The sequence below is a fragment of the Merops nubicus genome, unplaced genomic scaffold (assembly GCF_000691845.1).
Source record: "Merops nubicus isolate BGI_N331 unplaced genomic scaffold, ASM69184v1 scaffold853, whole genome shotgun sequence".
In the NCBI taxonomy this organism is placed as follows: Eukaryota; Metazoa; Chordata; class Aves; order Coraciiformes; family Meropidae; genus Merops; species Merops nubicus.
The window spans coordinates 10,465-24,533 of record NW_008597992.1 but is presented as its reverse complement, the minus strand read 5'-3'; the positions used below and the strand labels follow the sequence as shown (position 1 = coordinate 24,533).

General features: G+C 41.8%; 1 protein-coding gene across 1 annotated transcript in view; it reads right to left on the bottom strand.

The window, feature by feature from the left end:
- The window catches only part of SLC45A4 (solute carrier family 45, member 4), a 32,755-nt gene extending 31,238 nt beyond the window's left edge, over window positions 1-1,517 (bottom strand). Inside the window, exon 1 of the mRNA XM_008936860.1 lies at window positions 920-1,517. Within this exon, the coding sequence (XP_008935108.1) occupies window positions 920-1,163 (244 nt within the window). The 5' untranslated portion in view covers window positions 1,164-1,517. The remainder of the gene's footprint in view (window positions 1-919) is intronic.
- Between the last annotated feature and the right edge of the window lie 12,552 nt (window positions 1,518-14,069).

Below are 14,069 nucleotides of genomic sequence, written 5' to 3'. Positions count from 1 at the left end.
ACACCCTTTTGTCACATGAAACATTAAAAGATGTTTTGAGATGTGAACCTTGAAGGTTTTAAACAATGTTGTAAACTGTACCCAGTGAATATTATTTTAGAGAGCTGGTTGAGTGCTTGTGTGGCCACAGCTGAGCATGCTGGAAGGCACAGCTCTGTGTATAAGCCTAAGCAAAGATAATATACATATATACACACAATTATACAGTGCACACATCCTTGGATTTATTCACTCATGGAATCAAGCTGGGTCTGGTACTTCCATTCAGTTTGATGCAGCTTTTTCTGACATCCTGTAGAGAACACGATTTTCTGGATTTGATAAAGGTAATGCCAGATACTCTAATACTTTAAGCAGTTTATTGGAAACCTAATTACAGTACTCACCATGAAATGTAACACTGTCTACTCCTATTCTAAAGCCCATTACCCTATCATTATTGAAAGCTATTGATGTCAGTTTATTCATATGTATTCACGTGTTATAAACTAGACAGTCACAGAACAAGACTCACTAGTTGTTTGAAATACATGTAATATTTTGCTAGCAGCTGGAAAAGACAATTTATCTGTTTATTCTCAAGTACTGTAACCTGAAGCTTTTCTCCCTAAGTGAAAAAAATGCTTCATTGCAACCCTTTAACATTGTCTTGAGGATACTTACCTTTTAGTAAAGAATTTTAGACTTAAATCAGGTGAAATTTTTTTACAGAGGGAAGCAATATTAGACAGCAGATGAATACATATAGAAATCCTCCCCATTTAAACACGGTCACACAACTGAATGAGTGGTACAGCCAATAAAACCACCAAATCTTTTACCTTGTGTATTTTCAGTTGGCAGATCCCAGTTCCCTCTTCCCCTGACTTCAGTCAATGCAAACAGACAGTTTTGATGAACAGAAGTAAGAGCTACTCACCAATTTGTAACAATACAGGTGTTACCAAAGCTGTCTCCATGGCATAACAGAACTCCCTGCCAAACATGACTGCACCATGCATCACCCACAGGCGTATTGGTATCCGGTCTATGGAGCCTTCACTAATGGTCTCCTCCCTACTTTCATTCTCCTTGCTCTCTGGTTTCTGAAGCTGTGCCACAGGTAGATCTTGAACTTGCATAGATTCCGAGTCAGCATTCTGGGGAGCCATTTTCATTACCATAAAAAATATATATATATCTTTGTTGTATCTATATAAATAATACTACCATAACTCCACAAACAAGTTAGGGTGTCTTCTTTTTCAGCTTCTGTTCCTCAGGCAAGTAATGCTTATATTCCTCTTGTACAAACAGGTATCTTGCAACTTCTTGTAGAGATACAAGACATTAAGAACAAAAAGCTATTTGGTAGGAATTTCAACATATGGCTTGCTGGTTTACTGTGAGTTAGAGTTAAAAATCCATAATTGCCATTCAGTTAATACCAGTTTCATAATTATTATTGAAGAAGTGCTGAAGTTGTTATTCTTGCTACAGAGGGGTGGAAAGGCGACACAAAGAGGTGCTCCACTGTTAATCCCCATCGAGTGGCTGATTAATCTGCAACAAAAAGCAAGCATTTAAAAATTTCAATAGCATTTTTCAGGATATTGTGGGCCTCCCCCCTTAACCATATACCCTATTTCCTGTTTAATGCTTTCCATTGTCCTTGCCTAGCCTAGGGTCTTTTATTCCACACTCCCTCCTACCTCTGGACTTGCCATTGAAATGCAGCTACTCCTCACATTTAAACGATGCTTAACTGTACTCCAGTTTGTGGTCCTACATGAAGCCAGAGAAGAATAAATCAGAGTATTTGTCTGCACTCTTCAGAGCATCAAGCACAAGCCTGACAAATTCTGGGAAGTTTAATGCAGGTTCCATTTCAGACACAGCATAGGATATTCCAATACTATGCCAGGAAGATGATTCATCCATTACCACTTACTCACTGGCCACAGACATCTCTGTTTAGACTTTTGGAAGTTGCCAGTTACTTTGCAGTAACCATTTTATCTTATGGTGAAGATATTCCTCAAGCAACCATGAGCAAAAATAAGCCATTAGGAATATAGCTTTAAGGATTGACATTTAAATATTTAAACTTCTAATGAAGCTATATACAGCATAAGCAACCATCGTCACTCTGTACACAAGACCAGAGCATCTGCATCTTACTCCCACATCCTATGATGCTCTTGAAGTCCACAAAAGTAGAATGGTACAATATCTTCCACTGTGCATTAAAGTTATGAAAATACATTCCAACCAAGTAAAACAAGCTTTTCCTGTATTTCCCCACCCTTTGGGCCATAGACAAAGCCTAAGCAGATGTACATACTGCACTATGTCAACCAAAATGTGTAAGGACTCTGGAGGAAAAAAAAAGCATTTTATTTTAAAGTCAGATTACATCATGTTTGCACTAGAGGGATGCATGTTGACACCTGTGCACAGACTGAGCTCCTACCCCAGGACAAAGCCCCTCGGGGTGTGGTTCCAGGAGATGCTGCCTCTGGCAGCAACACTGGCTAGTAAGTCCCCACTCTGCAGTCCCCTGCTCCTCCAGTGGTGGAAACAAACTCTGTGGGCTACAGCATAAACCAGATCATTATGTGGTGAACCTAAAAATGAGCCCTAAAGAAAAGATGGCACGTCTGGGTTGTAAAGCACATCACAACAGCAGCTGTTTCAGCCAGACCCACCACACTGCTCTGCCAAGCTTGGGGACAATCTTGAGCACTCCCCTCCTGCTGATGCCCTCCTTCAGCCTCTATCCCTGGTGGGTTTACTGCATCTATTTTGCTCTTCCTTTCAAAAGGATCTTTTTTTGTCTGGTCTTTTCTCCTCCCAAGCTCTCCCAGATTCCTGTAGTTCTGATTTCATCACCTCAGTAATAACTTAATACTATAATTTGCTTTTGAGATAGTCAAACCTTTAAATCATGGGAGAAGTTAAAACAACTTACTGAACACAGGTGCTACAAGCCAAGCTTTGAGTTCCAAGTTTTAATCTCTAAGTGTTAAATAGCTCAGAACAAAAAAAGACTCAAAAGAAAGCATTTCTCCACCCACTCAGAACTCACAGGAGGAGCTGACATGCACTGCCTAGGGTTACTGAATTACAGACAGGTATTTATTCAAGATCTCCATAAGCACCTTGTTTTTATAAAGGTTTTTCTTTCTACCAGTCAAAGTTTGGATTTGCTAAGCTCCTGCATGCAGCAGTATTCATTTGCCTCCTCCCAGCAGTCAGTTCAGTGCTGCACTTGCACCAGGAGGGGAAAAGATGCAGTTCTCTTCCTTTGCTTTATACCCGAGGTTTCAACTTGATGCTTGAAGGACTAGTTTAGCATAAATATGAAGTTAAAGTACAGCACGTATTAAAAAACACATCCACTTTTCAAAACACACGTTCTGAGTGAGTAAAACCTACAAAGTACAGGTTCCCAAGTAGGAGCAATTATTTTAATTATACGAGTCAAAATGTTTAATTGCTGGCAGACTGGCAAAACTACATTCAGTAGAATTTTCAAGCTTACATATCAGCTCTTACAATTCAGAAATCACTCAGAATGTGTGCTGTACTACAGACATGGTCATGGATAGCACTCCTCTAACAAGGTGGCTTTAAAATCGAGTGTTCTCTTACGCCCAATTTCCTCTCCTGTCTGTCTATGAAGGATTTAACTCAATTTCCCTTAACCCCTCATTTAACACACAGTTGCAGGGTAGCAGAAAGAGGCATGGACAGGAAGGTAGCTCATCACATCAGTGTTTTATGATGCACTGGGGCAGCCTGCATACACAAGCAGGACCACACCAGGCTGGGAGCATTTGTCACTGGCAAGGAGAAAGAGGCAGGACAAGAGAGGTTATCTGAGATTTAGTCCATTCCAGCAAGACTCTCAGGGGATGACTGAAAAAGTTATTCTTGAAGTGGAAGATGATGGGGAGCAATCAGGTAATTTAAGGGAGAGGAATAATGGATGATAGATGGAGGTAGACTTTGAAGCTGTAATTGACACAGATAAGAACAAGAGTACATTTTAAATGTGCCAGAAAAAGCAGTTACAGCATTCAAGTGCAATAGCAAGAGGCACAACGGACAGGTTTTATCTGAAGGAACAGAGAATTACTGTTCCATTATGCCAATCTTGTGGTAAGCACAACGCTCATCTTCCTGCAGCACTTTCATCTGACTCCAAGTGCGTGTTTAATATGAGAGCCAGGGAACAAAAAGAGCCTCTCAGAAAGGTCTTCCAGTTCTTTTGCAACTCCTGCTAGGTTATGGTCAAACTCATTTCAGACTGATCCAGATCCTGCTGCTGCTTTTTTTTAAGTTCATTGTGAAATTGATAAGTTTAAATAGTGGCATTCTTCCTCATCAAAAAGAGAGACAAATTCACTTACCTGCTGGAGGCAAATATTGCAGATGCTTCTATGCAGCAAAGAACTCAAGTAAATGGCATGTAAAGAGGAGCTGATTAAAATACCAAATCATAGAATGGTTTGGGTTGGAAGGGACCTTACAGATCACCCAGTTCCACCCCCCCTGCCATGGGCAGGGGCAGCTTCCACTAGACCAGCTTGCTCAAAGTCCCATCCAACCCAGCCCTGAACATTTCCAGGAAGAGGGAATCCACAAGCTCTGTGGGCAAGCTCCCTGCCAGGGGGCACACTCCCTTGTCTGCACAGGCAAGGCAACCAGGGCTGACAATTGCTTTGAATATTGAACATTTGTGGTAATTTCCAATACAGTCCCTCTATTCACACAGTTCAAAGGCAATATTTATTGCATGAAGTCCACCCAAGAAACACCAACATTAAAATTGTAATTTAAGAAGTGATGAATCAGGCTTACATTTTACCTGTCATGCAAGCAGATTAGCTACTAAGAGAGCTGGTATCCTTTCCTCAAACAGATGTCAAGAGGCTTGGGGCAAAAGGTTTAAGACAGACAGCTGCCCTTTCACCTGCACCTTTCTGACCATCTAGCAGCTAAATACAATAATTTAAGAATGTAAATTGGCATATGAGACAGCATTTCTCTCAGGAAGCTGAGACCATGTCCTCCATTCTGCCACGCACTCACTATACTCTCTATAAAGTTTTAAAAGGTATTTTCATGACTAAAAAAGAATAAGGAAGTAATAAGGAAGCAGAATGGAGAATTTCAGCCATGGAAAGAGGTTCACGTTGAGTGTTGCACATAATGTGGATAAGAGAAGTTTAGATATATTCTTGATCTTGCAAAGTGTTTATGGGAGGAGGGGATTGATTACACCAGCTCTTCTGCAACATAATTAGGCTTGTTTTACTTTGACCTTTGGCCATACTGCAACAATGACAGTGCCTAAAAAGCAGTAGTTAATATTTCAACAAAACAGGTGAATGATACATTTCTAAAAACTAATCTGTAAGTGAAATTTTATAAAAGCTGCTCGAATTGCATCTTCCACGAGTCCATAAGTCATGACTCCATGATACACAAGCCAACACGTAACAGGCTTGACAAAGCTGTATTACAATAATCCTGTGCCTCAAAGAAGTAGTGTTCACAAAGCAAGGGAACCACCAAAGAATCAGAGGAAAAAAATACTGCCTCCCTTTACAGTTTTCCAAAGAAGAGGAAGAGCTGTATAGGTCATTGGCATACAAAACTCAGTGGTTTTCTTTTCCCTAAGATGCTAGAGATGCACAAAAAACTCACAGTAGACAATTATGCAACAGGATGCCTTGGGCAGATGACTTCTGTCACATTTCTTGGTGTGTTTGCCAAGTCCAGGACTTAAGAGGTTGACATGCAGCGTTTTTGCACTTGTGATACCATCACCTGGTAGTAAACCCAGCAATACCAAAATAAACAAGGATAACAGTAATCCTGCCCAAATCTTTTAAGACTGAACTATTTTTAATGCATGTTTCCAGGTATCTCTTGCTAACAAGGAACAGGAGTGTACTGTTCAACATGCAGCTACGTTGAGTCAGTGCCAGAGCATATGACTTGAATTAAGCTATGGAGTATGCAGCGAGTGTCAGGGAATCACACACATTCTTCATTAAGCAGTAATAAAGCTTGGCAAGTAGAGAACAATTAAGTGGGCCCAACTGCATACCATGAGAAAAAATTCAGATCTTCAGGCTTTCCTCCTCTGAACCTGTTGGACAATCCTTAAGGCATTAATTAGTCTAAGAAACAATTTGTCTCAATAGGGTGGGTCACTAGAAAATCCTAAATCTTGAAAGGAAAAATAAGGAAAAATAAAAAACTGGAAGGAGCAAACTGGAAAGGATGGAAAGAGCTCTGTCCAAGCACTGTTGAATATCTTAAGGGCAGGTCTGAGCAGAGGCAAACTACCCTGTTTTTCTCATCCTGGTCTTTAAGTTTGTTGCATTCACTTCCAACCACTTCTCTAGGCACCTCTTGTCTTCCAGACCTGCCTCTTACTTCATCATTGCTTTCTTTTACATGCAAGCACACAGACTGATCAAAGCCTCCTCAAATCATGGTGAAGAGCTGCATCCAGTTTTGCTCACCAGGAACTGTTTCCTAGTGATACAGGAAACCAACTCAAAGACTCTACAGCTGAAAAGGAATTCTACCTTCTTGGCTCTGAACGACGACGAGACACCTCGAGCTGTCATAACGTACAAATGACTTTTCATTGTTTAACACTAACTTCCAAAAGGAAAACAGCCAAGAACCAATTCTTTTAGAATTTAACTAGGCTTTAAGAATTCTGGACATGGCTGTAATTGGATCACTAACAGATTGTAATGTGACATTCTGCATGACATGGAGAAAACTAGAAATGACAACAAAAAACCAAGGTATGTGCACTTCTACCTCAAGAACTCTTCAAACATTTCACTGGAAAAAAACAGCATAAGAGCCCAGAAGCTGCCAGTCTAATAGATTTTTTTTTCCTTAGTCTTACACCTTACTTTTCTTCAGCTCTTCAGTGAGCATATCCCAGACACACCCACCCACCAGTAACCATATTATTTTACCTGTGAATCATATTAGGCTGGCAAGCCTATAACCACCCAGTCATTCAGTTTATTTGTTAAATAATTAACTTTTCTGCCAAGTTGGTTCATGCTAAGGTTTTGAAGTATGCTGGCCATCTGTTGAGAAGTTCTCTAGACTGATTTAAGTATAGCTTTAATACTAGCATTGAAAAGAAAGGCATTCTGAGTTTATCTGGCTTTTCCTCAGACTAAATACATATTTGGCTGAACACTTCTAACCCCTTTTATGTTGCAGACAAACATCACATTATTCCTTCTACAATGAAATGCAAAGTGGACACTGGGTTCTGCTTCAGCATTTGACTGGCTTGCAAGATGATAGATTATTTGGACTTGTGCCTTTTCAAGAGTAAAATGGCATTTGTCCAAGGACTGTTACTAACATTCTGAGTTCAAATCCTCTGGTGCTCCACCGGGCCAATAGATAAACAGCACGTTGCTGTGAAAGAGCAGCGCTTAAAGGCGAGGCTGACCTTCATCCCTCTGCAAGTGTGGCTACACCACCTCACAAAAACTTGCTGATTCTCAAAATATATTAAAAACAATTCCATAAGATGCCTATCCAACCAGTTCTGTACACAACTCCCCCATGATTAAGTTTGTTCTACAGATCTGCAATAGGGACACAGTAGCTTCCACTACAAAGGCAGTAGAGGCTGAAACAAGGTGGATACTCCTTGCAGTACCAACCTGATTGCAGCTTCAGATTTTAACAGCAGGCTATATTTTTGCTAGGACAGCCTGTTTAGCCAGCAAGGGTAGTTTTGTTTTACACTTAGCTGCTTGCATAGGAGTATCACACAAAATATTGCAAGCTTATTATGCTGCATACACTAAGTTTCTCAATCACTTTAAGCTGGCATAAACAAGTACTTCCTCTAAAAGAAGCAGTCTGGTCTTCTGTGTCTGTTTGCCCCGGGTGCCTTCATCCCACTCCTTCCTGCACAGCCACACATGTGTCTGAAGTAGTGAACCAGACAGTAACTGATCTAGGTTGAAAACTAAGCTGACAATAAACCTCCAAGAGGCTAAGTAAGTCCTTTATAAAGCCAGGTTGGTTTTACCTGATTGCATGACTGCATGGACCCACACCAAGGTAACAGCAGAAGGGAGGAACAGGGGCAGGCAGAAATACTACTTTGGGCAGCAATACCCAAAGCCAGGGTGAAACTGCAGCTCACTGAGAAAAGGAGTTGTCGGTGGATCCCTGTGGCTACAAGGTCAAAAAGCAGACTCACCTGCCCAGCTCAAGATGCCTCCTTTTCAGAAGGAGCTCCAGTCATGCTGTGAGAGCTATCATGTATTCTGTCTCCTCGTGCTTGCCAGACAGGAGGCAGAACACCACTTGCTCAGCCAACAGGCAGCTATTTTCTCCCTGGTTGTTTTGCGGCTGTTGCTAATTATTAGTAGCTGTTTATAGTAACAGAACTGGCCACAAGGGAAGTTTCTTTGGCCTGTGTCAAGACTCAAGCATTCAGCCACTGCAGTTGGAAGAAGAGATCTGGAAAACATACCTGGAGTTTTTGGCCCTGCAGGACAGCTGTGCTCAAGTACCCTACTTGAAGGGTTCTTTGAAGCTGAAGCAAAGGGGCTGCATCCTTCTGTGGCCCGATTAAGCTGCTTCTTCATAAAAGTTTAGACTCAAAAAAATCCTGTAACTTCTAGAAACCCCACCATGTGAGTCAGTCCTCAAGCCTTTGGTTCAGAAAGGCAGCAGTTACAGGCAGATAGTTGCCTAAATTCCCAATAGGACGTCTCACAGTTAAATGCCAACACAGATTTTTAGCTACTGTTTTCTAAAACCAGAACCATATTTACCCTATCAGAGGGAAGACTGTACTTGTTCAGGATTAAAAAAGCAATTGTACTGCTTAACACTGAACAACGGTCCCCATCCAACCAAAACAATTTGATGATTCCATACGTGGGCAACATTACTGCAGACCTTGAGAGGAAAGTCAACCTCTAATTTTAAAAGTCTTACATTAAACTGGACTAACCTGTTTTGAGTCACTCAAAGCCTGCCAAAGGAAAAAGGTTAAGGCTGAGAGCAACGAAGAACCACATTTGACATGCCCTAACACTTAATTCATCATCCAGGTAATCAAAGGCATTGAAACAACAAAAATAAGCCAGCTTGTTCTACAAGGCTCCCATGCCTAAGCAACCCTCCAACTGACACCAGATGAAGGCTTAGATGAGATTTTTAACAAGTTCATCTTGAAATCTAAGATTAAAAAAAAATTGAACAGCCACTGGAACCAGCAGTGCTTTTGCATCATGACCTACTTTGAGGCTACCACACAATTTAGGCCAAAGCAAGGTCTGGGAGGGAGGAAATCATTCTGCAGCTCGTTGCTAATGACAATATAGAGCAATCCACCTCACACAGTAACATTTGAGGCAACATTTGCTCCACTTCTTGTGGTGTGAACTTCCACCTGCCCTCAGGACTCCTCACACAACATAATCCTCTCCCTTGCTGTTTAAGCCAGGGCACAACCTTTCAAAAATTTACTGTGAGAGAAGCAAATGATTCTGGTAGCTCTCCTACTACTAGGGCTGAACAACTGACATCCTCAACTTCCCCAGAAAATCCATAAAAATATTTGCACAACAAACCCTCCCCCAAACATAAGAGCAAGGGGGTGTGCCACTTCATTCTGAAAGGGTTAATGAAGACTTGGTTGCACCCTTTCCTTGGTACATACATAAAATTCCAGAAATTATTAAAACCTGACACAAACGGGTTCCAACTCCAACCCTGCCAACATGAAATTTTCCATAGAGCTTTCTGCCTACCCTGTTCATAAAGCACAGCCTTGGCTGCAAGTCCCCTTGCTTTCCTGGGACCCTTCACCAATCCCTTTTCAGCCCACTCAGAAAATGACCAGGAGGAAGATTCTGGCTCATGCTGGATGACATGGGGATGCAGTCACAGATGGTTATCTGTGCATGACAAACCTGCCTGATGTGCTTGTTTCCTGCCCAGATGAACTGGGAAGAATAGAAAGCCTAAGATGCAAGGTGGAGAGCTGAAAGCCCTCATGACATCACTGAGAACATCACTGTGAGACAACACTATTTCCTCATTCTTTATATTTTGGGGACCAATGTAATTTCTGCTAAAACCATTGCTGTTACTGGTTTTAGTCAGAAATACTTCATTTTCTTAAACTGGGGAGGTAGCAATTTTTAATTAAATGTATTTTTTCTTTTAGCACTAGGTAAAAAACTTTTTACATGATCCCACTACCCTCATGTTTATTGACAGAGATACATTAAAGGAGGAAACAGCTCAGGTGGTATAGGCATAACTGGAAAGAGAAGCCCTCCCAACTAGCAGCAGACCTAACAGCTGGGATGAGTGATGCTGGTGAAACTGGCATTAAGGAGTGGTTTCACATTAAAGACAGGCTTGCCTTACTGGGGGCGGCTGGATCTCCAAGTAGCAGGTTCTACCCCCAAAATTAGATAAAAGTGAAGGGCAAGACATCAAGCAATAACAGCTAAGTGCTTTCAAAGCCAAAAGATAACACCCAAGGCACCACCTGACCACAGAACTCAAACCCATGGGATGGAGGTCACTCAGACCAGTGTACAAATACACTGTTATGGTCTGACACTGCTGCAAACAATTGTCACTGAGACAATCCACTAGTTTGGTCAGGTAGGCACAAACTTCAGTCTGGCACAAGCTAAGTATGGCCCAAATTAGGCATGGCATACTAAAAGATCCTCACGTTTTTAAACCATGTTGGACAAGAGTTCTCTCCAATCAGAATTAAACTGGTTCATCTGCTGTCTCAATAGAGGTCAGAAAAGAGAGGTAAACCAAATGAAGGCTCTCATCAGGGAACATCTTAATGCATTACCAAGAGGATTAACTTGGACAATCTTACCTTCCTGAAAAAGGAAGGACAACATCTAATCCAGCAGGGCTGGTGGTGCCAGAATAAACCTCAGTCCACCATTGTCACTAGAGCTCTGGGGGTTTTACCCAAAGGCTGTCACCAAGGCTGCCCTTGACTGCAGTGTGGGAAAGGAAGTGCACCACCAGCACAGCCATTTGGAAGGTACTCTCCAGAATGAGCAGTACTTTCTATACTAGGCTGAGGCTGCTGTTTTGCATAAATAGTCACCCATAAAGCAGTCAAGCCAGGCCCGATTGCTTAGCCTGTATATGCAAAGCTAGATATTCCCTGCAGATGTTACTGTACCTGTGATGAAAAGCACTTTATTTTCATGTGGTGCCATTTCAACTAATTATATTCACTGCTCCAAAAATTCACTGGCTGGTTTCTTCAGGCTGTAAATGCTTCAGAAACCCAAATACTGCCACAATCTGTATTAGACAATTACAGAAGCTATTCAGTAGATCAAGACAAAAAAGCACAGCATAGATCTTCATAAACTGACATCCTCTAGCATATCATTAATGTCTGCAAAGTCTAATTCATTGGAATCATCTCCAATTACCAGTCCCTAAATGCATTACCATCATTCAATCTCAGAAAACTGTTAAACTAAGCTTTGAAAGCACCCATAGAATTTTTTTCACCCTCCAACAAAGAGGAAGAAGTTAGGTTTTGGCCGGCTGTTACTAACTCTGAAGAAATAATTACTCAGAGAAAAACCAAAACGACACAGAAGAAGGTTTCTCACATTTCAGATTCTCCAAAGGGCTTGTAAACAACTATATATAACTGGTTATATCATCTTGCACTAAATATTCTCATTTTGCCTTCTTTGAGCAGACTCACAGATCAAACTGGTACATCATCACTGTGATCACTTGGTAATAAGGAATCGTTTACAGCCAAACCTGCAGTCTGAGCCCACAATGCTTCAGCATAATTGCTGGAAACCATCTCTTGTCAGCATAAAGGAGAGAGATTCCTTCCCTTCTGCCTCTTCCCAGCCCAGCTCTGCACAGCTTCCCTCCATCTGTGCCAAGGAAAATATCTTAACCTTCCCAAAGTGTGAACCCGAGCTGGCTGCTGCAGTATGGAAAGACAGAAAGAAAGGTGTTTGGAGGCAAGTTTTTGTTTCTTCCTTACCTCTGTGGCATCCAAGGGGGCCTGCCTCCTCCTAATGCAGCTGTGCTGCCAGGGGCAGGGCAGAATTGCTGCCCCTCAGCCGCAGGGCCTCAAGCCTGTGATGCACGAGGTGCTGTCACTGAGGAACCAGCTCCAGCTCAGAGCAGCAGCTTTAGGGTGCAGCACCTTTAGGAAACATCTTTGGTGTCTCCTTCCAAAGCAGAAGTGATCACAAACAAGTGTTGAGAAAGCACAATCCATAAAAAGCACAGCTAGAGCACTTGAGGAGGTCCCACTTGGGTTCCTCAGGCTGTCCCAAATACCAGCATGACAGACAAGTTTATGTTCACTGACATGGTGGAGTGCTTGATTTAGTTTCTCAGTTACTGAAGCAAATATTTGAACTGACCTAGCAGTAAGTCACAGCCTATATATCATAAGTAAGTTGCAAGATAAAGAACCAAAATTAAAGAATCCCCTCTTAACACAAAGAATTAATAAAATTAATACATCTTAAGAATGCCAGATAAATGATGTTTGGCCAATAATGTGGCTAAATCAGTGCTTAGAGGGGCTGCATCACCACACTGGCTTTAGACCATACCTACAGAATTTAGGAGCAATACAAGAACTTCCCCAAACAGCACTTTAAGCAAAGCAGGTGAAATACTACCTGAGAGTTACATCTTCTAGGAGAAAGAAATAGAGGTAATGAACCACTTTGGCCCATATGGTGTATTAGAGACCATTCACTTTAGAACATTTTAGTGCAAGTAATAAGATTTAGACAGCTGGTTGATAAGCAGCCCTGTAGAAAGTTGGTGGCCATGTTTAAGAGCAGCTTGATCAGGACATATTTTGATTTTGGGACGATGAAGGAACAGTATTTTAGCAATGTGTTTTGCCAAGCTATAACCCTGCTTGAACTGGCAGGGTAAGCTGTTTACTGACACACATGCTAAAATAATAAGAGGCTACAAGTGCTTGGCAGTTAGACTTGACACAACGACCTATTAGCAGGGAAATATTTAGACCAATATTTAGACCACTTGTGACTTTACAGTACTATTAAACACTAGGCAAAGGCTTGTCAGAATTTGACATTTTTACCTAATTTGGGAACGACTGTCAGCCACTCTGCTCTTACAGGATGCATGAGCTACAGCATCCATGCCACTTTACCAACATCCATCTGGAGCACTCCAGGATGAGGCAGAGCAGTTCTGTACCAAGGCTGAAGCACTTTTGTAGTCTGCTGTCACACTGGTGCAATCAGGAGGAGTTCTTAGAGCTGACAGTCAGGTGAAAATGAAAGCAAACATCTCGCAGGCTGGGATTAGTTCTGTCACATCCAGACAATTTGATCATGCTCTGTCAGTCCATCAGCTTTTCCTCTACACTTGCTGCAAAATACACAGCTGCCATCCTTCAAGGGAAGATTTACATCTGGCCTAAGAAGTCCTCCAGGGACAAAGCTGTGCTGAGAGGTGGGGGCAGGTCTCACTCATGCAACCATTAGCAGTACTGTACAATCAGGAACACAGATCTCGTGCCCCTCAGATCCCCACAGAGACATTTTCCAGGGGAAGAGTGGTTAAAAGGAATCAGCATAATGGTTTCCTCAGCTGCAGTGTGACCATTTGCTACCTGTCAGTGGGGGCTACCCCAGGCAGGGCATGCAGGCAGCAGAGGCACCAACCTACTTTTAAACAGCCTGAGTATTGGTTTGGCCTTACACACTATTTCCAACCCCTCAAAAAAAAAAAAAAAAAAACAACAAAGAAAATACTGTTCAAAAAGCATCTGTCTCACAAACATTTTCTGTTAGAGGTTACTATCAGATTTGAAGCCTTACCTGAAACACCCTCAGTGAATCAGTCTCACACAGGCTAAAGCAGCTTTTCTTCAATGTCCAGAAGGACAAAATGTTGTTGCAATAGTTTCTACCAGACTAGGCAGGCTTCTTCTAGTAGCAGGAGAGTTTCTATACATTAAAAGGGTACTTAAGTTAACA